Source organism: Bufo gargarizans, unplaced genomic scaffold, assembly GCF_014858855.1.
Source record: "Bufo gargarizans isolate SCDJY-AF-19 unplaced genomic scaffold, ASM1485885v1 original_scaffold_1796_pilon, whole genome shotgun sequence".
In the NCBI taxonomy this organism is placed as follows: Eukaryota; Metazoa; Chordata; class Amphibia; order Anura; family Bufonidae; genus Bufo; species Bufo gargarizans.
In genome coordinates this window covers 55,089-80,896 of record NW_025334521.1, presented here as the reverse complement: position 1 = coordinate 80,896, position 25,808 = coordinate 55,089, and the positions used below count along the sequence as shown (strand labels likewise).

At 48.8% G+C, this 25,808-nt stretch overlaps 1 protein-coding gene across 1 annotated transcript; it reads right to left on the bottom strand.

Moving 5' to 3' along the window:
* Nucleotides 1-381: 381 nt before the first annotated feature.
* Nucleotides 382-19,130, bottom strand: LOC122923657 (chemokine-like receptor 1). Its single transcript, XM_044274512.1, has 2 exons — nucleotides 18,968-19,130; nucleotides 382-2,838 (listed from the first exon to the last, which is right to left on the bottom strand). Exon 2 carries the CDS (start codon nucleotides 2,796-2,798, stop codon nucleotides 1,746-1,748), a length of 1,053 nt encoding a protein of 350 aa, XP_044130447.1. The 5' UTR covers nucleotides 2,799-2,838; nucleotides 18,968-19,130; the 3' UTR covers nucleotides 382-1,745.
* Nucleotides 19,131-25,808: the final 6,678 nt, after the last annotated feature.

Genomic DNA, 25,808 nt, shown 5'->3' with positions numbered 1-25,808 from the left:
AGGGAGATCAGGAGATAATTGCATACAGATATATACAGCCAGCAGTAGAGGGAGCTCAGGAGATTACTGCATACAGATATATACAGCCACCAGTAGAGGGAGCTCAGGAGATTACTATATACAGATATATACAGCCACCACTAGAGGGAGCTCAGGAGATTACTACATACAGATATATACAGCCACCACTAGAGGGAGCTCAGGAGATTACTACATACAGATATATACAGACACCACTAGAGGAAGCTCAGGAGATTACTACATACAGATATATACAGTCACCACTAAAGGGAGCTCAGGAGATTACTGCATACAGATAAATACAGCCGCCATTAGAGGGAGCTCAGGAGATTACTGCATACAGATAAATACAGCCACCACTAGAGGGAGCTCAGGAGACTACTACTTACAGATGTATACAGCCACCACTAGGGGGAGCTCAGGAGACTACTACTTACAGATGTATACAGCCACCACTAGGGGGAGCTCAGGAGCTTATTTCTGATCATTTATACAGTACACTGAAATCAATAGTTCTGTATGCAAAATTCATATACGCATCCTTCTGTGGTGTATACAGGTAGTTCAAATTTTAAAGTAGGAGTACTTGATGCTCTATATAAGAAATATTGGACCCCTATTACTATAAGAATATTTTGGTATCATGGGTTTTACATAAAATGTCTAACTAAGATTTTTTTGTAATGACTGCAGCATTATTATAGCAATAAAATACTGTGAGTAATAAATAGAATCAAAGTAACATCATGACTTCCAATATTTTTTAATTTAAGAGTATCTGTCACCTCTCATGACATGTGGTAAATTATCGTATTGTCAACACTATAACAATTTGGGGGAAAAATTCTCAGAACTCTGCCCTCTTCCTTGGTTATTTCTACTAGAAAAAACCTTGATGCTGCCAGTTGGGGGTATGTCTTTGCATACTCTACATTGTCAGATCAGTGCAGACAATGTCAACAGGAGCGTTGCAGTCCAGTGTTCAATATATTCATTCATACACAACTCAAAGTAAAAAAAAAAAAAGACCTAGAATTGCTACTTCATGGGCCATCCGATGATTTCCTAAAACAGACATGTCAAGAGGGACGGCAGGTCTTGGTTCTACCATTTCTATGGTCTTGGGGCAAACAACCAGTGTCTGTTCAGTGTTCAGTCAACCTGAGTAACTTACATCGGGCTAGATTAAAGATATTTACCAACAGAAATAATCTATGAGCAAGTTCTAAGTCAATATGCGGGTTCCCCCATCATTAAGCTAGAGTGATGAGGACTAAAAAAAGGAGAACTGTGTAATACCGAAATCCCCCCTGTGGTGGCACTGTAGGGAAATTGAACATTTGCTGCCACTTCCTCCACCAATCACAGCTAATCACTTGGGGGCATACCAGCGGGACAAACTTTTTTATACTTATCATCGGATAACTGAAAATGTGACTTTTTTACGCTAACCAACCACTGGGACAACTAGCCCCTAATTCAACCAGTAGGTTGATCAAAGGGGCGTACTGTAAAATACGTGAAATCTTCAAGTCTCTCAAAGTTTCTCCAACTCTCTAATGATATGCATTCATCAGGACTGTGATGAGATCAAACCATAGATTTCTGAACCTTTAAATAACATAGCGCTAAGAAACATTGTTACCGAATGTTTTCTCGAGTTGTTTAGTCCAGTCATTCAGTGTATAAGAATGTAATCGAAGTTCAGATATGAAGGTGATCAGTTAGACCACATGGGAGTCAGAGGTGGACTTGGTCTTGTTCTGGAGGTCTTTTTGTAATGAGTCTTCATTGAAAGCTTTCTCGAATATTGAATGGAAGGAACCCCAGAATTTTTTCTTAAAGTCCCGGCCAATAAAAACATAGAGAAAAGGATTGATGCAGCTGTTTATGAAAGCCAAGCTGGAGGTGAGAGGAGCGCCAACACGAAATACATTGGGTGAAAAATTACCTGCATGCAATTCCATCAAGGAGATAACATGATAAGGAAACCAACAGACGAAGAAGGAAGTAATCACAGCGATGATGACTTTGAAGGGCTTGGTGGACGTGGTCATGTGATTTCTTTGAATACGTAGAGCAATTATGGAATAAGAAGAGACAATGACAATAAAAGGGATCACAAATCCCACGAGGAATCTGGTTATAATTGTCCCTTTCTGACGGGACTTGCCAATGGGCGATAACTCTTCGATGTCAGGATCAAGCTCAAAGTCGTTAAAGCAACCAAAGCTGCCGTCATAATATTGAACGGTGTTTCGAAATATAAAGTATGGGAGGCTAAATATAATAGCCAGGACCCAAACTCCGATGACAACAAATAAAGCCAGTTTTGGCGTTCTGTGGTTTTGACACCAAACAGGAAAGATGACAGAGATACAACGATCTATACTGATGATGGTGAGCAGGAAGACGCTGGCAAACAGATTGATGAAAGCCACCGAACTATTCAACTTGCACATGAATGCCCCAAAGATCCATTCGAAATCATAAGCCAAGTAGATTATGCTCAAGGGGAGAAATAATGTGAAGGTGAAGTCAGCGATTGATAAATTAAGGAACCAAATGACATTGACCGTCTTTTTCATCTTGAAGATTGTGAACCAGAGGACCAGGCCATTTCCACTAGTCCCAAGTACAAAGGCCAAAGAGTAGACAAACAAAGCGAAGTAATTCTCAGGGGACTGTCCATAGTCTTCATAGTAGTCAGTTGTATTGCCAGAAGTGTGGTCCGGGGGTGTAACGTTGAAGGTTGGATACAACGTGATGTTCTCCATGACTTTCCTGGTAAATGGTGGAACAGAACTTTATAAAAAGCTGCAAATACAAAAACAAAAAATGGTTACAAAGAATAATTAAAATTACAATGTTTCCTTTCATTTCAAGGTAATGGCCCCCACGTTTTTGCTAATTTCTCCTTAGTTTACCCGTACAGTCTTCATAAAGCATTCAAGTATTGACCGAACCTTATGACACCAAGGATTGTTCTTTTTTGACAGTTAACACACCATAGTGCGTACAACAGCCCCCTGAACTGAAGATGGACACTTAGTAAACACAATTAAAAAGGTTGTCCCACAGAGATTATTACTGTGCAATACAGAGAGCATCTCCAAGGCAATAATCATGCAAAAAAAAAAAAAATATATATATATATATATATATACAGATATATACAGTCACCACTGTATATATTTTTAGGTTTGTACATTTTCTAGTATCGCCCCCTGTTGTTTGTACTGTCCACCTGGTCCTGCATTCATTGGGGACTGACTTGCTTAGTAGTTTGCCTGCTCCCTTTCTCCTCCCAGTGCCGACGCAGTGATCTCATAGAGAAGAGGCCCATCCATTCTTTTAAGCACACAGCTCTATCTCCCTCTAGACAGCGGAGAAGGACAATGCATCACATACCATAGTGCTGTTTATTAGTGGAATCGATGGGGTTGAGTGTGAGGGGCTATTTTGTGGCAGGGGAGGAAGGAGTTAACAAAAGCTGGTTGCAGTGCATCCCAGGACATATAGGTGTTTGATGTTCCCATGTGATGAGCTGCTGCCCTCCCACAGAATGAGAAGAGGCCAGAGCTGCAGATGGGTGAGTAAAGGAAAATGTCAAGGGCAAAAGTTACACCAAACATCAGAGTCTTGTGCATTGATACATTTTGTAACCCACGTCCCCTTGTTGGTCAAATCTTTTGTGCTATCTGCAAAGAGGTCCTGTCCATAAGATGGCCGCTGATGGAGGGTCATGTGACCAGACACATCATTCAGTCTCCTCCATTCAAATACACTGCACCTGCCACCTGTACTGTGGCCAGGAAGCCCAGGAGAGCAGACAAGGCAGGGGAGTGATATAGGTGGTGGCCAATGTCGGGAAACAGGTCCCTTCGCAGGTCTGCCCAGAAAAGGGAGTTACCCAAAAAAATCCAAAGGTGCACCAACCCTTTAAGTGTTCTTTGTGCTTGCAGCCTGTTAAATTTACTTGAGGAGGCTGAAGGCTTTCATTGGCAGGGTCTTTGGCCACACTGACCGTCTGATCCCATACTGGGACAGTTGCCCGTCAAATGCATGAAAATAATGCTATGCGACCCCAGAAGTGCTGGGAGGTCAGGGTGGGTGCCGTCTCATACTTACACTGCAAGTCCGGAGCGTGACACTCACTCATCCGAAAGGGGTCTTAAAAATTCCAATATCGGCTTCAGGCAAAACTGTTCCCGGGGTTAGTGCTCCTTAGTATGCTGTTTTAACCCTCTCATCTCCAGAGTGCAATGCCTGCATCTACAGCTACAGAAGGATGATCCAAGTGAAGACAAATCAGGGGTTTGTTTTTGAAGCTCTAGTGATGTCACATGTTACATAATGCGCACCTATAGGACATCACTATGTATGGGAGAGATGGAGGAGTCATTTTATGGAAAGATTATATTTTTACCAAACCACCATAAAGCTGAACCAAAAATTAGGAAAAACTATTTTTTTCCATATTTCTCACCATTTCCGACCTAAAAGAGTCCTAATTTTTTATTTTTTTGCTAGAAAAAATGTAGTTTGCTTTGGTCATGAAGGATCAAAGTTAAGCTAGGTGTCAACGTCCAAGGTCCATCAAGTTATTTGCTGTGGAACCAGAGGGTGTGGTTATGGTGGAGATTACGGGTGAATGAAAAGCCACAGATAATACATTCTGTGATAATTGCAATGATTTAGCACTGTAAAGACAGTGCACCTAAAAAATGACAAAAACACACGTGGACAAATTTGTTGGCACCTTCCATTAAAATTGAAAAACCCACAATAGTCACTTAAAATAATATCAAACTAACAAAATAAATAATACATAATACATAAAAATTTACTGAAAATCAGCAAATAAAAATCAGACATTGCTTCTGAATTGTGGTTCAGCAGAATAATTTAAGTTGGTTCCTCAACGTAATATTTTTTGTGCAACCTTTTGAGGCAATTGCTACAATCAAGCGATTTCTGTGACTCAGTGAGACTTCTGCTCCTGTCCACAGATGTTCAATAGGATTTAGATCAGGCCTCACAGCGGAAACTTTAGAGGAGTCCAGTGCTTTGCTCTCAGACATTCTCAGATGTTTTTAGCTGTGTTTTGGGTCATTATCCTGTTGGAGGACCCCCGACCAACGACTGAGACCAAGCTTTCTCACATTTCACTTCAGAATCCCTTTATAGTCTTGAGATTTCATTGTACCCTGCAGAGATTCAAGACATCCTGTGCCAGATGCAGCAAAGCAGCCCCAAACCATCACAGAGCCTCCTCCATGTTTCATAGTAGGTACAATGTTCTTCTCTTTGCTTTATTTTGGCATCTATGAACATAGAGCTGATGTGACTCCAGCTGTGTCTCATCTGTCTAAGGATAAATCCCGGCAGTCGTATCTTCTTTTTCAATATACTGTATCTGTTTTATTCCATCCAAAGTGAAATGTCCCAACAACCACAGGTACCTGTTGATGAAGGCATATCACCGAAACGCGTCCTGGTTGTTGGGACATTTCACTTTGGATGGAATAAAACAGATATATTGAAAAAGAAGATACGACTGCTGGGATTTATTTTTATTTTTCATATAGAGGTTGCTCCTTCCCGTAGCAGCGTTCACAAACAGATGAGTGCCGACCAGCTGGACTATTCATCTGTCTAAGGGACATTCAGGCTTGTCAATAAGCATTTTGGAAAATTCCAGTCTCGCTTTTTTATACTTTGCTTTCAACAGCGGTTTCCTCCTTGGTCGTCTTCCATTAAGTCCACTTTGGCTAAGACAAAGATGGTGCGATCTGACACTGAGGTACCTTGACCTTAGAATTCACCTCTGATCTCTTTGGAAGTTGTTCTGGGCTCTTTGGTTACCCTTCGTGTGATCCGTCTTTTCAATTTGTCATCAATTTTCCTCTTGCGGCCACGTCCAGGGAGGTTGGCTACAGTCCTGTAGACTTTAAACTTCTGAATAACATGTGCAACTGTGGTATCAAGAACATCAAGCTGTTTGGAGATTTAAGGTTTGTCTATAATTTTCTTTCTAATCTCCTGAGACAACTCTCTCCTTAGCTTTCTCTGGTCCATGTTCTGTGCGGTGCCCACCACGATACCAAACAGCACACTGACTACTTTTCACACTCTAAATAGGCAGACAGACTGATTACAAGTCCGAAGACACCTGTGATGATAATTAAAGGACACACCTGTCCCTGTGGTCAAATCATTTTCCATCTTTTCTAGGGGTACTATTGTTTTTGAACCCCAATTCAAAAGCAATGTCTGATTTTCAGTACATTTCTTATTACTTTTGTCAGTTTTAGTTATTTTAGTGACCATTGTGGGTTTTTCTTTCTTTAACGGAAGGGTTCCAACAAGTTTGTCCAGTGTATCATTACCATTACCAATTAAGCTGGTGGGCGGAGCCTGACTAACATTGGGTAGGCTCCGCCCACCTGCTTAATTTGTGACTATTTATAGTAGGGCAGCATTGAGGCCTGATGCTGGAGGCCTGGAGCGCATATGATGCAGGTGAGTTGAGCTCTCTGATAGGGCTCGGCATGAAGTACAATGACAATGCTGGGCCTTATTACATGTGAGTAAATACTGGAGGCAGTGGGGGACTCTACTAGGGGCGGTGGGAAACATTACCGGGGGCTTTACGGGGGGGATCAGGGACCAGGGGTGTAACGATTGTGGTCACAGAGGGTGCGACCGAGCACAGCATGAAGGGGGGGGCCTGATTTGAAGTTTGCCCTGGGGCTCATAGCATTCTAGTTATACCACTGGTTATTATCCATTGCTGGCTTGGTTCATTTTTCCATCATATTATACACTTTCCGTTTCCATGGTTATTAGGACCACTCTGCAATCCAACAGCAGTGGCCGTGCTTGCACACTATAGGAAAAAGCGCCAGCCTATGTGTACTCCCACGGTCCCAGCCACCAGAGATGTTAGAGCTTTTTCCTATAGTATGCAAGCACGGCCACCGCTGCTGGATTGCAGGGTGGTCGTAACCATGGAAACGGAAGGTGTATATTGTGATGGAAAAATGAATCCAGCCAGCAAAGGAGGCAATATGGATAATAATACATTAGTAAGTGCCATGTATTAACTTTCTCTACATGATAAATGTCACTTGCCATATGTAGGCCCCTTGCAGACGAGCATGAGCGGAATAGGTCCGGATGTGTTCAGTGAAAAATGCACAATTTCTTAAGCAAGTTAATTCAGTTTTTATCGCACGGGTGCAATGCGATTTAATGAGTTTTGCACGCGTGTGATAAAAAACGAAATGTTTGCAAACAACATCTCTTAGCAACCATCCGTGAAAAACACATCACATCCACCCTAGCTTGCGGATGCTTGCAATTTTCACGCAGCCCCATTCAATTCTATGGGGTCAGCATTGCGTGAAAAAAGCAGATTATAGAACATACTGCGATTTTCAAACAACGCACAAGTGATGCTTGAAAACCAACGCTCATGTGCACAGACCCAATGAAATAAATGGGTCCGGATTCAGTGCGGGCGCAATGCCCGCCTACTCCAGCCAGGAGATCTCTGCAGATGACGCACTGGCGGCCCATCTACTCCAGACAGGAGACCTCTACAGAGGACGCACTCGCGGCCCGCCTACTCTAGCCAGGAGATCTCTGCAGAGGACGCACTCACGGCCCGCCTACTCCAGCCAGGAGAGGAGATCTCTGCAGAGGACACACTCGCAGCCCGCCTACTCCAGCCAGGAGATCTCTGCAAAGGACACAATCGCGGCCCGTCTACTCCAGCCAGGAGATCTCTGCAGAGGACGCACACGCGGCCCGTCTACTCCAGCCAGGAGATCTCTGCAGAGGACACACTCGCGGCCCGCCTACTCCAGACAGGAGATCTCTGCAGAGGACGCACTGGCGGCCCATCTACTCCAGCCAGGAGATCTCTGCAGTGGATGCATTCGCAGCCCGCCTACTCCAGCCAGGAGATCTCTGCAGAGGACGCACTCGCTGCCCGCCTACTCCAGCCAGGAGATCTCTGCAGAGGACGCACTCGCGGCCCGCCTACTCTAGCCAGGAGATCTCTGCAGAGGACGCACTCGCGGCCCGCCTACTCCAGCCAGGAGATCTCTGCAGAGGACGCACTGGCGGCCCATCTACTCCAGACAGGAGACCTCTACAGAGGACGCACTCGCGGCCCGCCTACTCTAGCCAGGAGATCTCTGCAGAGGACGCACTCACAGCCCGCCTACTCCAGCCAGGAGAGGAGATCTCTGCAGAGGACACACTCGCAGCCCGCCTACTCCAGCCAGGAGATCTCTGCAAAGGACACAATCGCGGCCCGTCTACTCCAGCCAGGAGATCTCTGCAGAGGACGCACACGCGGCCCGTGTACTCCAGCCAGGAGATCTCTGCAGAGGACACACTCGCGGCCCGCCTACTCCAGACAGGAGATCTCTGCAGAGGACGCACTGGCGGCCCATCTACTCCAGCCAGGAGATCTCTGCAGAGGACGCATTCGCAGCCCGCCTACTCCAGCCAGGAGATCTCTGCAGAGGACGCACTCGCGGCCCGCCTACTCTAGCCAGGAGATCTCTGCAGAGGACGCACTCGCGGCCCGCCTACTCCAGCCAGGAGATCTCTGCAGAGGACGCACTCGCGGCCCATCTACTCCAGCCAGGAGAACTCTGCAGAGGACGCACTCACGGCCCGCCTACTCCAGCCAGGAGAGGAGATCTCTGCAGAGGACACACTCGCAGCCCGCCTACTCCAGCCAGGAGATCTCTGCAAAGGACACAATCGCGGCCCGTCTACTCCAGCCAGGAGATCTCTGCAGAGGACGCACACGCGGCCCGTCTACTCCAGCCAGGAGATCTCTGCAGAGGACACACTCGCGGCCCGCCTACTCCAGACAGGATATCTCTGCAGAGGACGCACTGGCGGCCCATCTACTCCAGCCAGGAGATCTCTGCAGAGGACGCATTCGCAGCCCGCCTACTCCAGCCAGGAGATCTCTGCAGAGGACGCACTCGCAGCCCGCCTACTCCAGCCAGGAGATCTCTGCAGAGGACGCACTCGCGGCCCGCCTACTCCAGCCAGGAGATCTCTGCAGAGGACGCACTGGCGGCCCATCTACTCCAGCCAGGAGACCTCTACAGAGGACGCACTCGCGGCCCGCCTACTCTAGCCAGGAGATCTCTGCAGAGGACGCACTCACGGCCCGCCTACTCCAGCCAGGAGAGGAGATCTCTGCAGAGGACACACTCGCAGCCCGCCTACTCCAGCCAGGAGATCTCTGCAGAGGACGCACACGCGGCCCGTCTACTCCAGCCAGGAGATCTCTGCAGAGGACGCACTGGCGGCCCATCTACTCCAGCCAGGAGATCTCTGCAGAGGACGCATTCGCAGCCCGCCTACTCCAGCCAGGAGATCTCTGCAGAGGACGCACTCGCGGCCCGCCTACTCTAGCCAGGAGATCTCTGCAGAGGACGCACTCGAGGCCCGCCTACTCCAGCCAGGAGATCTCTGCAGAGGACGCACTCTCGGCCCATCTACTCCAGCCAGGAGATCTCTGCAGAGGACGCACTCGCGGCCCGCCTACTCCAGACAGGAGATCTCTGCAGAGGACGCACTCGCAGCCCGCCTACTCCAGCCAGGAGATCTCTGCAGAGGACGCACTCGCGGCCCGCCTACTCCAGCCAGGAGATCTCTGCAGAGGACGCACTGGCGGCCCATCTACTCCAGACAGGAGACCTCTACAGAGGACGCACTCGCGGCCCGCCTACTCTAGCCAGGAGATCTCTGCAGAGGACGCACTCACGGCCCGCCTACTCCAGCCAGGAGAGGAGATCTCTGCAGAGGACACACTCGCAGCCCGCCTACTCCAGCCAGGAGATCTCTGCAAAGGACACAATCGCGGCCCGTCTACTCCAGCCAGGAGATCTCTGCAGAGGACGCACACGCGGCCCGTCTACTCCAGCCAGGAGATCTCTGCAGAGGACGCACTGGCGGCCCATCTACTCCAGCCAGGAGATCTCTGCAGAGGACGCATTCGCAGCCCGCCTACTCCAGCCAGGAGATCTCTGCAGAGGACGCACTCGCGGCCCGCCTACTCTAGCCAGGAGATCTCTGCAGAGGACGCACTCGCGGCCCGCCTACTCCAGCCAGGAGATCTCTGCAGAGGACGCACTCTCGGCCCATCTACTCCAGCCAGGAGATCTCTGCAGAGGACGCACTCGCGGCCCGCCTACTCCAGACAGGAGATCTCTGCAGAGGACGCACTCGCAGCCCGCCTACTCCAGCCAGGAGATCTCTGCAGAGGACGCACTCGCGGACCGCCTACTCTAGCCAGGAGATCTCTGCAGAGGACGCACTCGCGGACCGCCTACTCCAGCCAGGAGATCTCTGCAGAGGACGCACTCGCGGCCCACCTACTCCAGCCAGGAGATCTCTGCAGAGGACGCACTCGCAGCCCGCCTACTCCAGCCAGGATATCTCTGCAGAGGACGCACTCGCGGACCGCCTACTCTAGCCAGGAGATCTCTGCAGAGGACGCACTCGCGGACCGCCTACTCCAGCCAGGAGATCTCTGCAGAGGACGCACTCGCGGCCCACCTACTCCAGCCAGGAGATCTCTGCAGAGGACGCACTGGCGGCCCATCTACTCCAGCCAGGAGATCTCTGCAGAGGACACACTCGCGGCCCGCCTACTCCAGCCAGGAGATCTCTGCAGAGGACGCACTCGCAGCCCGCCTACTCCAGCCAGGAGATCTCTGCAGAGGACGCACTCTCGGCCCATCTACTCCAGCCAGGAGATCTCTGCAGAGGACGCACTCGCGGCCCGCCTACTCCAGACAGGAGATCTCTGCAGAGGACGCACTCGCAGCCCGCCTACTCCAGCCAGGAGATCTCTGCAGAGGACGCACTCGCGGCCCGCCTACTCCAGCCAGGAGATCTCTGCAGAGGACGCACTGGCGGCCCATCTACTCCAGACAGGAGACCTCTACAGAGGACGCACTCGCGGCCCGCCTACTCTAGCCAGGAGATCTCTGCAGAGGACGCACTCACGGCCCGCCTACTCCAGCCAGGAGATCTCTGCAGAGGACGCACTCGCGGCCCGCCTACTCCAACCAGGAGATCTCTGCAGAGGACGCACTCGCAGCCCGCCTACTCCAGCCAGGAGATCTCTGCAGAGGACGCACTCTCGGCCCATCTACTCCAGCCAGGAGATCTCTGCAGAGGACGCACTCGCGGCCCGCCTACTCCAGACAGGAGATCTCTGCAGAGGACGCACTCGCAGCCCGCCTACTCCAGCCAGGAGATCTCTGCAGAGGACGCACTCGCGGCCCGCCTACTCCAGCCAGGAGATCTCTGCAGAGGACGCACTGGCGGCCCATCTACTCCAGACAGGAGACCTCTACAGAGGACGCACTCGCGGCCCGCCTACTCTAGTCAGGAGATCTCTGCAGAGGACGCACTCACGGCCCGCCTACTCCAGCCAGGAGAGGAGATCTCTGCAGAGGACACACTCGCAGCCCGCCTACTCCAGCCAGGAGATCTCTGCAAAGGACACAATCGCGGCCCGTCTACTCCAGCCAGGAGATCTCTGCAGAGGACGCACACGCGGCCCGTCTACTCCAGCCAGGAGATCTCTGCAGAGGACGCACTGGCGGCCCATCTACTCCAGCCAGGAGATCTCTGCAGAGGACGCATTCGCAGCCCGCCTACTCCAGCCAGGAGATCTCTGCAGAGGACGCACTCGCGGCCCGCCTACTCCAGCCAGGAGATCTCTGCAGAGGACGCACTCTCGGCCCATCTACTCCAGCCAGGAGATCTCTGCAGAGGACGCACTCGCGGCCCGCCTACTCCAGACAGGAGATCTCTGCAGAGGACGCACTCGCAGCCCGCCTACTCCAGCCAGGAGATCTCTGCAGAGGACGCACTCGCGGACCGCCTACTCTAGCCAGGAGATCTCTGCAGAGGACGCACTCGCGGACCGCCTACTCCAGCCAGGAGATCTCTGCAGAGGACGCACTCGCGGCCCACCTACTCCAGCCAGGAGATCTCTGCAGAGGACGCACTCGCAGCCCGCCTACTCCAGCCAGGATATCTCTGCAGAGGACGCACTCGCGGACCGCCTACTCTAGCCAGGAGATCTCTGCAGAGGACGCACTCGCGGACCGCCTACTCCAGCCAGGAGATCTCTGCAGAGGACGCACTCGCGGCCCACCTACTCCAGCCAGGAGATCTCTGCAGAGGACGCACTGGCGGCCCATCTACTCCAGCCAGGAGATCTCTGCAGAGGACACACTCGCGGCCCGCCTACTCCAGCCAGGAGATCTCTGCAGAGGACGCACTCGCAGCCCGCCTACTCCAGCCAGGAGATCTCTGCAGAGGACGCACTCGCGGCCCGCCTACTCTAGCCAGGAGATCTCTGCAGAGGACGCACTCGCGGCCCGCCTACTCCAGCCAGGAGATCTCTGCAGAGGACGCACTCGCGGCCTGCCTACTCCAGCCAGGAGATCTCTGCAGAGGACGCAATCGCAGCCCGCCTACTCCAGCCAGGAGATCTCTGCAGAGGACGCACTCGCAGACCGCCTACTCCAGCCAGGAGATCTCTGCAGAGGACGCACTCGCGGCCCACCTACTCTAGCCAGGAGATCTCTGCAGAGGACGCACTCGCAGCCCGCCTACTCCAGCCAGGAGATCTCTAGGACGCACTCGCGGGCCGCCTACTCCAGCAAGGAGATCTCTGCAGAGGACGCACTGGCGGCCCATCTACTCCAGCCAGGAGATCTCTGCAGAGAACGCACTCGCGGCCCGCCTACTCCAGCCAGGAGATCTCTGCAGAGGATGCACTCGCGGCCCGCCTACTCCAGCCAGGAGATCTCTGCAGAGGACGCACTAGCGGCCCGTCTACTCCAGCCAGGAGATCTCTGCAGAGGACGCACTCGCGGCCCGCCTACTCCAGCCAGGAGATCTCTGCAGAGGACGCACTGGCGGTTCATCTACTCCAGCCAGGAGATCTCTGCAGAGGACGCACTCGCGGCCCGCCTACTCCAGCCAGGAGATCTCTGCAGAGGACGCACTCGCGGCCCGCCTACTCTAGCCAGGAGATCTCTGCAGAGGACGCACTCGCAGCCCGCCTACTCCAGCCAGGAGATCTCTAGGACGCACTCGCGGCCCGCCTACTCCAGCCAGGAGATCTCTGCAGAGGATGCACTGGCGGCCCATCTACTCCAGCCAGGAGATCTCTGCAGAGGACGCACTCGCGGCCCGCCTACTCCAGCCAGGAGATCTCTGCAGAGGATGCACTCACGGCCCGCCTACTCCAGCCAGGAGATCTCTGCAGAGGACGCACTCGCAGCCCGCCTACTCCAGCCAGGAGATCTCTGCAGAGGACGCACTCGCGGCCCGCCTACTCTAGCCAGGAGATCTCTGCAGAGGACGCACTCGCGGCCCGCCTACTCCAGCCAGGAGATCTCTGCAGAGGACGCACTCGCGGCCTGCCTACTCCAGCCAGGAGATCTCTGCAGAGGACGCAATCGCAGCCTGCCTACTCTAGCCAGGAGATCTCTGCAGAGGACGCACTCGCAGACCGCCTACTCCAGCCAGGAGATCTCTGCAGAGGACGCACTCGCGGCCCACCTACTCTAGCCAGGAGATCTCTGCAGAGGACGCACTCGCAGCCCGCCTACTCCAGCCAGGAGATCTCTAGGACGCACTCGCGGCCCGCCTACTCCAGCCAGGAGATCTCTGCAGAGGACGCACTGGCGGCCCATCTACTCCAGCCAGGAGATCTCTGCAGAGAACGCACTCGCGGCCCGCCTACTCCAGCCAGGAGATCTCTGCAGAGCATGCACTCGCGGCCCGCCTACTCCAGCCAGAAGATCTCTGCAGAGGACGCACTGGCGGCCCGTCTACTCCAGCCAGGAGATCTCTGCAGAGGACGCACTCGCGGCGCGCCTACTCCAGCCAGGAGATCTCTGCAGAGGACGCACTGGCGGCCCATCTACTCCAGCCAGGAGATCTCTGCAGAGGACGCACTCGTGGCCCACTTACTCTAGCCAGGAGATCTCTGCAGAGGACGCACTCGCAGCCCGCCTACTCCAGCCAGGAGATCTCTAGGACGCACTCGCGGCCCGCCTACTCCAGCCAGGAGATCTCTGCAGAGGACGCACTGGCGGCCCATCTACTCCAGCCAGGAGATCTCTGCAGAGGACGCACTCGCGGCCCGCCTACTCCAGCCAGGAGATCTCTGCAGAGGATGCACTCACGGCCCGCCTACTCCAGCCAGGAGATCTCTGCAGAGGACGCACTGGCGGCCCGTCTACTCCAGCCAGGAGATCTCTGCAGAGGACGCACTCGCGGCCCGCCTACTCCAGACAGGAGATCTCTGCAGAGGACGAACTCGCGGCCCGCCTACTCCAGCCAGGAGATCTCTGCAGAGGACGCACTGGCGGCCCATCTACTCCAGCCAGGAGATCTCTGCAGAGGACGCACTCGCGGCCCGCCTATTCCAGCCAGGAGATCTCTGCAGAGGATGCACTCGCGGCCCGCCTACTCCAGCCAGGAGATCTCTGCAGAGGACGCACTGGCGGCCCGTCTACTCCAGCCAGGAGATCTCTGCAGAGGACGCACTGGCGGCCCATCTACTCCAGCCAGGAGATCTCTGCAGAGGGTGCACTGGCGGCCCATCTACTCCAGCCAGGAGATCTCTACAGAGGACACACTCGTGGCCCGCCTATTCCAGGCCCATATTTTTTTTACAAGGGTATGGATAGAAAACTAAAGTCACAAATTTTGTTGCAAATCAGAATATGGGACAAGATTTGTGACCTTTCTGCTCTAGAGCTATAATGAATGACCCCATTGTGTTCAGGTTATAGCAAGACATAGCAGAGCTGAAGAGCGTGACCTGAGCTAATAACGAGCAATACAGTCAGCGTCAGACTGGGGATCCCTGGACCAAAATGTCACCCTCCATTTGTACCTCTAAACTGTAAATTCATTGTAGTTTATTACATTATTAATTAACCCACAAAAATAGACTCGGGAGCAAATCATTGACTTCAAATGGCGTTGTCTTCCGCAGAAGCCATCTAGAGACACTGGGCCTGGGCGGCCGGGGTATTGAAATACAAGGTGAGGGCAGAGAACTGGACCTTCACCCCAGGCGAGCACAGCTATGGCTCTGCCTGGATATAATATTACAAACATGGGTCGTCCACTCAATGATTTACTCTTTTGCCATATTTGGAGTCAAAAGGCATTTATTTCTCCTAATAAAAAAATTGGATGGATTTTATTTTTTATTTAATTTTTTTGCTTTTTCTGGCCAAACACTGCAGGAGAACATTTTGATGTAGGTGGACACGTCCTTTCATCAGAATTTCTATGATACATCATACAGGGCACTGCAGTACAATGGAGCGGCCACTGGGTGACAGTGTTTACTGGACATGAAAGACCGAGCACGACGTTGTGAACTTAGAGAACCATGGAAAAAAGGATAAAAAATGTTTTTGTGGTTTATGGGGAAATGTGTCAGCTTCCTGTCCGAGAGCAAATCATAAGATTATTTCTGTATTAAACTAATATTTCCTTAACCACCATCTAGAGTTCATATATGGGTCTGCACTGTGCGCTCGGCACTGCTACGTGAAGCTGGGATAGATGGATAGATAGATAGATAGATAGATAGATAGATAGATAGATAGATATGAGATAGATAGATAGATAGATAGATAGATAGATACATACATAGATACATAGATGATGGATGGATAGATAGATAGATAATAGATAGATAATGATAGATGATAGATAAATAGAGATAGATAGATAGATACTAGATAGATAATAGATACATTGATAATAGATAGATAGATAATGATAGATGATAGATAGATAGATAGATAGATAGATAGATAGATAGATAGATAGATAGATAGATAATGATAGATGATAGATACAGTACAGACCAAAAGTCTGGACACACCTTCTCATTCAAAGAGTTTTCTTTATTTTCATGACTATGAAAATTGTAGATTCACACTGAAGGCATCAAAACTCTGAATTAACACATGTGGAATTATATACATAACAAAAAAGTGTGAAACAACTGAAAATATGTCATATTCTAGGTTCTTCAAAGTAGCCACCTTTTGCTTTGATTACTGCTTTGCACACTCTTGGCATTCTCTTGATGAGCTTCAAGAGGTAGTCCCCTGAAATGGTTTTCACTTCACAGGTGTGCCCTGTCAGGTTTAATAAGTGGGATTTCTTGCCTTATAAATGGGGTTGGGACCATCAGTTGCGTTGTGGAGAAGTCAGGTGGATACACAGCTGATAGTCCTACTGAATAGACTGTTAGAATTTGTATTATGGCAAGAAAAAAGCAGCTAAGTAAAGAAAAACGAGTGGCCATCATTACTTTAAGAAATGAAGGTCAGTCAGTCCGAAAAATTGGGAAAACTTTGAAAGTGTCCCCAAGTGCAGTCACAAAAACCATCAAGCGCTACAAAGAAACTGGCTCACATGCGGACCGCCCCAGGAAAGGAAGACCAAGAGTCCCCTCTGCTGCGGAGGAGAAGTTCATCCGAGTCACCAGCCTCAGAAATCGCAGGTTAACAGCAGCTCAGATGAGAGACCAGGTCAATGCCACCCAGAGTTCTAGCAGCAGACACATCTCTAGAACAACTGTTAGGAGGAGACTGTGTGAATCAGGCCTTCATGGTAGAATATCTGCTAGGAAACCACTGCTAAGGACAGGCAACAAGCAGAAGAGACTTGTTTGGGCTAAAGAACACAAGGAATGGACATTAGACCAGTGGAAATCTGTGCTTTGGTCTGATGAGTCCAAATTTGAGATCTTTGGTTCCAACCACCGTGTCTTTGTGCAACGCAGAAAAGGTGAACGGATGGACTCTACATGCCTGGTTCCCACCCTGAAGCATGGAGGAGGAGGTGTGATGGTGCTTTGCTGGTGACACTGTTGGGGATTTATTCAACATTGAAGGCATACTGAACCAGCATGGCTACCACGGCATCTTGCAGCGGCATGCTACTCCATCCGATTTGCGTTTAGTTGGACCATCATTTATTTTTCAACAGGACAATGACCCCAAACACACCTCCAGGCTGTGTAAGGGCTATTTGACCATGAAGGAGAGTGATGGGGTGCTGCGCCAGATGACCTGGCCTCCACAGTCACCAGACCTGAACCCAATCGAGATGGTTTGGGCTGAGCTGGACCGCAGAGTGAAGGCAAAAGGGCCAACAAGTGCTAAGCATCTCTGGGAACTCCTTCAAGACTGTTGGAAGACCATTTCAGGTGACTACCTTTTGAAGCTCATCAAGAGAATGCCAAGAGTGTGCAAAGCAGTAATCAAAGCAAATGGTGGCTACTTTGAAGAACCTAGAATATGACATATTTTCTGTTGTTTCACACTTGTTTGTTATGTATATAATTCCACATGTGTTAATTCATAGTTTTGATGCCTTCAGTGTGAATCTACAATTTTCATAGTCATGAAAATAAGGAAAACCCTTTGAATGAGAAGGTGTGTCCAAACTTTTGGTCTGTACTGTATATAATAGATAGATAAATAGATAGATAGATAGATAGATAGATAGATAGGAGATAGATAGATAGATAGATAAGAGATAGATAGATAGATAGATAGATAGATAGATAATAGATAGATAATAGATAGATAGATAGATAGATAGATAGATAGATAGATAGATACATAGATAATAGATAGATAGATAATAGATAATAGATAGATAGATAATAGATAGATAGATAATAGATAATAGATAGATAGATAATAGATAGATAATAGATAGATAGATAGATAGATAGATAGATAGATAATAGATATATAATAGATAGATAATGAGATAAATAGATAGAATTTATTGCACAGTTGTGACCCTAGACGGAAGGAGATGAATAACCTACTGACAGGGACCTTAGATTGTGGCCCCATTGGGGACAGGGTGATGCTGATGTCTGTACAGCGCTGCGGAGAATGTCAGCGCTATAGAAGTGAGTATAATAAACTAGATGGTGTCGTTTCTGAAGAAACCACAGGATGTTGGCTTGAAATCTGATTGGCTGTTTGTGGCTCCACCCACTTTTTGAAATTTGAACCCAAGTCACCGAATGACTGACTGACAAATTTGAGGACCCTGTCATTAACAGTCAAAGAGCACCAGTGACCTAAGTTTGGTGGGTTTAACTTAAAGCTGTACGAGTGGCAAAAGTTTACAATTTTCCGAAGAGAAAGTCTAGGACAAAAAGTGAGGTCTTCGGTGGTCCGCCGCAGGTCGAAGAATTGTGGAAAGTTTAGCGTTTGTAACCCCAAAACTGTAGGAGGAGTAGCGTATAGAAAAAGGGGGGGGGGGAGAAGAATAAGACGGAATAATAAGCTAAACAATCGAAGAACCGGAGGTAATAAATAAATAAGCTTAACTCCAGACTGATACATTGTAACGGACTAGTGATTTCTGCAGCTCACAGAGCATTGTCTTGACTAATACAATTGTATCCACTTGTCAGCTGAGCGCAGGAGGAGCCACGTACAGGTTTACAGCATCTGAATGTAAACTGCAGCGTCCTCATTCATTGACAGCAAACAGATCTAGAAAATAGTGAGAAATTGAATCACTAATTCTATTAGACAGCGGTAGAGCTTCTCCTCATACAGCGGTTAAGTGATCGGACAAATGGTCTTTACAGCAATGCAACCTCTGAGAGAGGACACGCCAAACAGCTACATGACACATTCAGCTCTTCTACATGACACATTCAGCTCTGCTACATCCACACATGTCCACTCTTTGTATGGTAGAATTCTCTATAAAGTAACATGTGCTGCAGATAGGGGCTCGGGGTCTTCTTACTGACGCCCCCAGATCCTCCTCATCCCCTGCTGATACTTCGGTCACTTACCTGATGGTCTTGAGGCACCGCTTCCACGTTTCCCCTTTGAGGTGCCTCGCTCCTGATCTGTGCCCATTATATAGAGACTGAGCGGTGGCGTCAGCTTTTACATCATCTGTCTGAGTCAGCAATCACTTACTGTCAATAGGAAATCCTCTTTTCCCTTAAAGAGGACCTGACCCTGGTACAGACCCCATCATCAAGTCCTATCCGTGATCTACCCCACCTAGGTAAGTGAACCCTCCATTATCGGCGGCAGCGTCACCGTCCGCTCTACAGCTGATCAGTCATCGGGAGGATCACACAGTTGTTTGGTTGATGATAACGCACATGAACTACAAGTAAACTGCCCCCGATGTAGAGGAAGCCTCCCCGACAACTTCATTGTGTCACCCTGACCACATTTCCTGACTGGATCCACGGATGTTCCTCAACCGACACTTATATACAACGTAAGAATGGGGCAATTTCCACCCGCCATACAGAGTCCAGAAAACCCCGCATTGCATGGCAGTATGACCGTGCCTCTACGGTGCCGTCTGTGCACAATGTGAAGTGCTGTCATACAGTGTACATACCGTTATATGGCATCTACTTCTAAGTGCAAACATTATAATGCCCAAATAAAACCTTCATACATGTAAGTGACAATGCTATACAATGCCGCCACCACTATGCAGTGAAAACATAACACGCTGTGCAATGCTACATAGTGCCGCCACTACCACACACTGCAAAAATAATATACTGTACAGTGCAATGCTATATAGTGCCGCCACTACCACACACTGCAAAAATAATATACTGTACAGTGCAATGCTATATAGTGCCGCCACTACCATATCCTGCAAAAATAATATACTGTACAGTGCAATGCTACATAGTGCCGCCACTACAATACACTGCAAAAATAATATACTGTACAGTGCAATGCTAAATAGTGCCGCCACTACCACACACTGCAAAAATAATATACTGTACAGTGCAATGCTACATAGTGCCGCCACTACCACACACTGCAAAAATAATATACTGTACAGTGCAATGCTATATAGTGCCGCCACTACAATACACTGCAAAAATAATATACTGTACAGTGCAATGCTACATAGTGCCGGCACTACCACACACTGCAAAAATAATATACTGTACAGTGCAATGCTACACAGTGCCGCCACTACCACACACTGCAAAAATAATATACTGTACAGTGCAATGCTATATAGTGCCACCACTACAATACACTGCAAAAATAATCTACTGTACAGTGCAATGCTACATAGTGCCGCCACTACAATACACTGCAAAAATAATATACTGTACAGTGCAATGCTATATAGTGCCACCACTACCACACACTGCAAAAATAATCTACTGTACAGTGCAATGCTACATAGTGCCGCCACTACCACACACTGCAAAAATAATATACTGTACAGTGCAATGCTATATAGTGCCACCACTACCACACACTGCAAAAATAATCTACTGTACAGTGCAATGCTACATAGTGCCGCCACTACAATACACTGCAAAAATAATATACTGTACAGTGCAATGCTACATAGTGCCACCCACACCACACACTGCAAAAATAATATACTGTACAGTGCAATGCTATATAGTGCCGCCACTACAATACACTGCAAAAATAATATACTGTACAGTGCAATGCTATATAGTGCCGCCACTACAATACACTGCAAAAATAATCTACTGTACAGTGCAATGCTACATAGTGCCGCCACTACAATACACTGCAAAAATAATATACTGTACAGTGCAATGCTACATAGTGCCACCACTACCACACACTGCAAAAATAATCTACTGTACAGTGCAATGCTACATAGTGCCGCCACTACCATACACTGCAAAAATAATATACTGTACAGTGCAATGCTATATAGTGCCGCCACTACAATACACTGCAAAAATAATATACTGTACAGTGCAATGCTACATAGTGCCGCCACTACCACACACTGCAAAAATAATATACTGTACAGTGCAATGCTATATAGTGCCACCCACACCACACACTGCAAAAATAATCTACTGTGTAATCAGGGGCGTAACTATACGGGGTGAAGGGGTAGCAGTCGCTATCGGGCCCAGACCCTTGTGCAACAAAAGAAAACACCAGTACTATAGAAAGTGCATGCAGGGCTGGAGGGAAGGGGTTAGGTCAAAATTTGGCAAAGGGGGGGGGTGCCATGTCCATTTTTGCCTGAGACAGCATGAAGGCTATGTGATTCCCTGCCCCGGACCACAAAGCACTAAGGGAAGGGGGCTCAAGCTGAACTCTTGCACCAGGGCCCATGAGCCTTTAGCTACGCCACTGTGTGCAATGCTATATAGTGCCGCCACTACCATACACTACTGCAAAAATTACACACTGTGCAATGCTATATAGTGCCGCCACTACCATAGACTGCAAAAATTACACACTGTGCAATGCTATATAGTGATGTCACCACTATGCCCTGTAGAAATATTTTACTGCACAAAGCTATATAGTTAGGACACCACCAAAAATCTACAGCGTCGCCTCCACCACACTCTGCAAAATCGATATTCTGTACAGTGCTGCCACCACCATACACTGCAGACAATATACTATAGTATACTGTATACTGTGCATTGCTAATGTAACTGTGTTGTATAATGTCAAAATAAATACTTCCATCCTATGCTTAAAGGGAGTCTGTCACCACATTTGACCATATTAGACAGATCCTATAGCGTTATATGTGCCACCCAGCAGTTAAAAACGGTACCTTTGTTGCATATAACCGAGTCTTCTTTCTGCCAAAAATGAACTTTGAAGACTGTGTAAACGAGCCCTCTCAAGTGCCCAGGGCGGTGTCTCAATCTTCCGAGCCCAAGACCGGACCTCCCTAACGGCTCATAACCCTGCCCTCCTTGTGCCTGTGCCCGCCCGTTTACTCCCCTCCCCTCGCCTTTTCCATTGCGGCTGCGCGGACAAATTCGTAGCCGGCGCATGCGCAGTAGGTATTGCGATGCCCTGCCAGGACCGGGCATCGCATTGCGCATGCGCCTGCTACGAGTCTCGTAGCAGGCGCATGCGCAATGCGATGCCCGGTCCTGGCAGGGCATCGCAATACCTACTGCGCATGCGCCGGCTACGAATTTGTCCGCGCAGCCGCAATGGAAAAGGCGAGGGGAGGGGAGTAAACGGGCGGGCACAGGCACAAGGAGGGCAGGGTTATGAGCCGTTAGGGAGGTCCGGTCTTGGGCTCGGAAGATTGAGACACCGCCCTGGGCACTTGAGAGGGCTCGTTTACACAGTCTTCAAAGTTCATTTTTGGCAGAAAGAAGACTCGGTTATATGCAACAAAGGTACCGTTTTTAACTGCTGGGTGGCACATATAACGCTATAGGATCTGTCTAATATGGTCAAATGTGGTGACAGACTCCCTTTAAGTAACATACCATCATACTGTGACCAAAACGAGTTCTGTACATAGTCTAATCACAGGACAAGAAATATCCCATAGTTTTTTGTAGCGTAGAAGGGAATCTAATACTGAGAACTGGTGTTATTTATTATATTTTACATTGAAACATAATAAATTCTAAGCAGGAGAACATACTGCACTGGTACTGAGAGAGGTGCCCCTGCTAACCGGTGCCTCCTGGACTCTTCTCACCATACGCTTGTTACCGCACTTTAGACTACAAACACCAAGCAATTTGATTCACTAGAGGTCATTGTAACCATTAAGCCTGCTGCTTGTTGTGAGAAACCTATAACCACCAAGCGTTTTGCCTCTTGTGAGACACCTGTAACCATCAAGCTTGTTGCCTCTTAGGTGACACCTGTAAACAACCTAATTTTAGGGCTTTCCCGGCAATCCTAGTCTAAGATTACACCTTCCCCCAAATCCCAGCCCCTTTCTTGTCCCGAACCAGTGTAAGCTTTCACCATCTGTAAATTCTCAACCTCCTCCTTATCACACCTAATCTAGGCCTCCACCATGTCTGACCCAAACCTCAGCCCCCTCAGTGCCTCCCTTGTTAGCTGTGCTGGTGTCATGAAAAATGTAGGTTTATTTTATCAGTGGCCGGCACTGAACTTCCAGAGCCTACTGAGAACACAACCCTGGGTGAGTGGATGGTGGATGTATAGAGGAATGGATGGATGGAATGATGTGCAGATGGATTTGTGGATAGGTGGATGGATGTGTAGTGAGATGGATGAAAAGACAGACAGATAGAGAGATAGATATTATTATTATTATTATTATTATTATTAAAGCTCCATTCCTTCCATAGCGCTGTACATATGATAAGCGGGGCACATACATAACACAGACAATTGCACTAAGCATAAACAAGACGAGTTACAGACTGGTACAGAAGGAGAGAGGGCCCTGCCCGCGAGGCTTACAATCTACATGGTGTGGGAGAAGGACACAGTAGGTGCGGGTGAAGTTGGTCATGGCGGTATAGAGGCAGCAGGGTCACTGGTTGTAGGCTCGTCTTAAGAGGTGGGTTTTTAGGTTTCTTTTGAAGGATTCCACTGTAGGCGAGTCTGATATGTAGGGGTAGCGAGTTCCAGAGTATGGGGGATGCACGAGAGAAATCTTGTAGGTGATTGTGGGAAGAGGTGATAAGAGGAGAGAAGGAGGTCTTGTGAGGATCGGAGAGTGCGTGTGGGGATGTATCAGGAAAGTATACAAAAAAGGGTAGGCCTCCCTGCGCTCCCTTCGTTTAGATATGTAAAGATCAGCCTAAGTAGGATGATACCGCAGCTAAATGTCCTGGGAAGGAGCTGTTGTCCTCCTTGAGGTTAAGTTATAATAAAGACCAATGAATCACCCATGGGTGATGCTGGACATTAGCGCTGGAATTACAGTCTAAACAGCTACTGCCTGCTGGGTGAATACACTGAATAAGTCGGGGGCACGGAAGAAAGGGGGGAGAATACACAGGCAGGTTGATGTGTCCACCGACTCTCTCAGTGGGAAGGTGTCGGTAAATCTACTAAAACTGAGGGCATAAAGATAGTGCTAATGCGATTTGTACCTGGAAAAGGTTCTGCCTGGTGTGCGTCCTTGTATTAGTTGTGATAGCCTTCCTTCTTTTGCGGGGTCTTCTTTCTTTACTCCGTTTCGAATAAGCGCGTCCTCCTCGCTCACCTTCTAGCACGAGCGCTGCCCCGGCAGCTGAGGGCATTAGCACTATCTTTATGCCCTCAGTTTTAGTAGATTTACCGACACCTTCCCACTGAGAGAGTCGGTGGACACATCAACCTGCCTGTGTATTCTCCCCCCTTTCTTCCATGCCCCCGACTTATTCAGTGTATTCACCCAGCAGGCAGTAGCTGTTTAGACTGTAATTCCAGCGCTAATGTCCAGCATCACCCACGGGTGATTCATTGGTCTTTATTGTATCAGGAAAGTAGCTCAGAGATGTAGGGAGGGGACAGGTTATGGATGGCCTTGTATGTATTTGTTAGTACTTTGAAGTGAATTCGTTGGGCAATGGGGAGCCAGTGAAGGGATTGGCAGAGGGGAGAGGCAGAGGAGTAACAGGGTGAGAGGTGGCTTAGTCAGGCAGCAGAGTTGAGGATAGATTGGAGGGGTGCGAGAGTGCTAGATGGATGGCCACAGAGGAGAATGTTGCAGTAGTCTAGGCGGGAGATGAGGAGGGCATGTACAAGCATCTTCGCAGATTCAAAGTTGAGGAAAGCGTGGATGTGGGAGATGTTATTGAGTTGGAGGCGGCAGGTGGTGGAAAAAGCTTGGATGTGTGGTCTGAAGGAGAGGGCAGAATCCAAGGTCACTCCAAGACAGCGGACTTAGTTGACCGGGGAGAGTGTGCAGCCATTGATTGTGATAGATAGGTGTGTTGGGAGGGTTGAGCAAGATTGGGGAAAGATGATGAACTCTGCTTTATCCATGTTCAGTTTGAGAAAGCGAATGGAGAAGAAGGAGGATATGGAAGATGGGCATTGTGGGACTCTGGATAATAAGGTGGTGATGTCTGGACCAGAGAGGTAGATTTGTGTGTCGTCAGCATAACAGTGATACTGAAAGCCATAGAGAAGAGCAGGGGTCCTAGGACAGAGCCTTGCGGGACACCAACAGAGAGGGAATGATCCAATTTGTGGTATATAGAAGACAATAACTTGTGGCACTCAACCAATTTTCTTGCAGCGTTTATTCAAAAGTTAAAACATGGTCGCTGGTGCGGGCACTCACTCAGCCACAGGTGGCGAAGGCGCTTCATCTGACCTCTCACGTGGTGGCGTCAGTACGCTCCTCTCTATATATACTGCATCTGACGTCATCACTTTCACAACGATACGTACATATACATCTGAAACAAAAACTCTTTTACATACATCATTAAATGAAAACAACTTGATCATTTTAGTCATTTAGACCCAAGGGCCCAAAGCATTTGTTTTAATTATCCAAGAGGCCTCTTTTTGGAGTAATTTACGGTCTATCTCCTCCATTTATCAATGTTCCCACTATTTATATTCCTGCACATGTGAGACATTACTGTCCCCCCCATGTGCTTCTCTAATATGTTCTATCAGTCTCAGTGAACCTTTCCTTGTTTCTATGGATTTTTTATGTTCTCTAAATCTTACATATAAACATCTTATGGTTTTCCCTATAAAGAACCTTCCACATGGGCAAAATCTAACATAAACCAGAAGCTGTGTTTACACGAGATAATAAACTGCCTCACTACATGTGTCACTCCTCCTATATGTAAATTCCTAGATTTTATGATGAATCTACAGGCCGTACATTGGCCACACTTACACTTTCCCGGTGGGGCTCCTCTTTCTAACCAGTTTTCTTTCCTA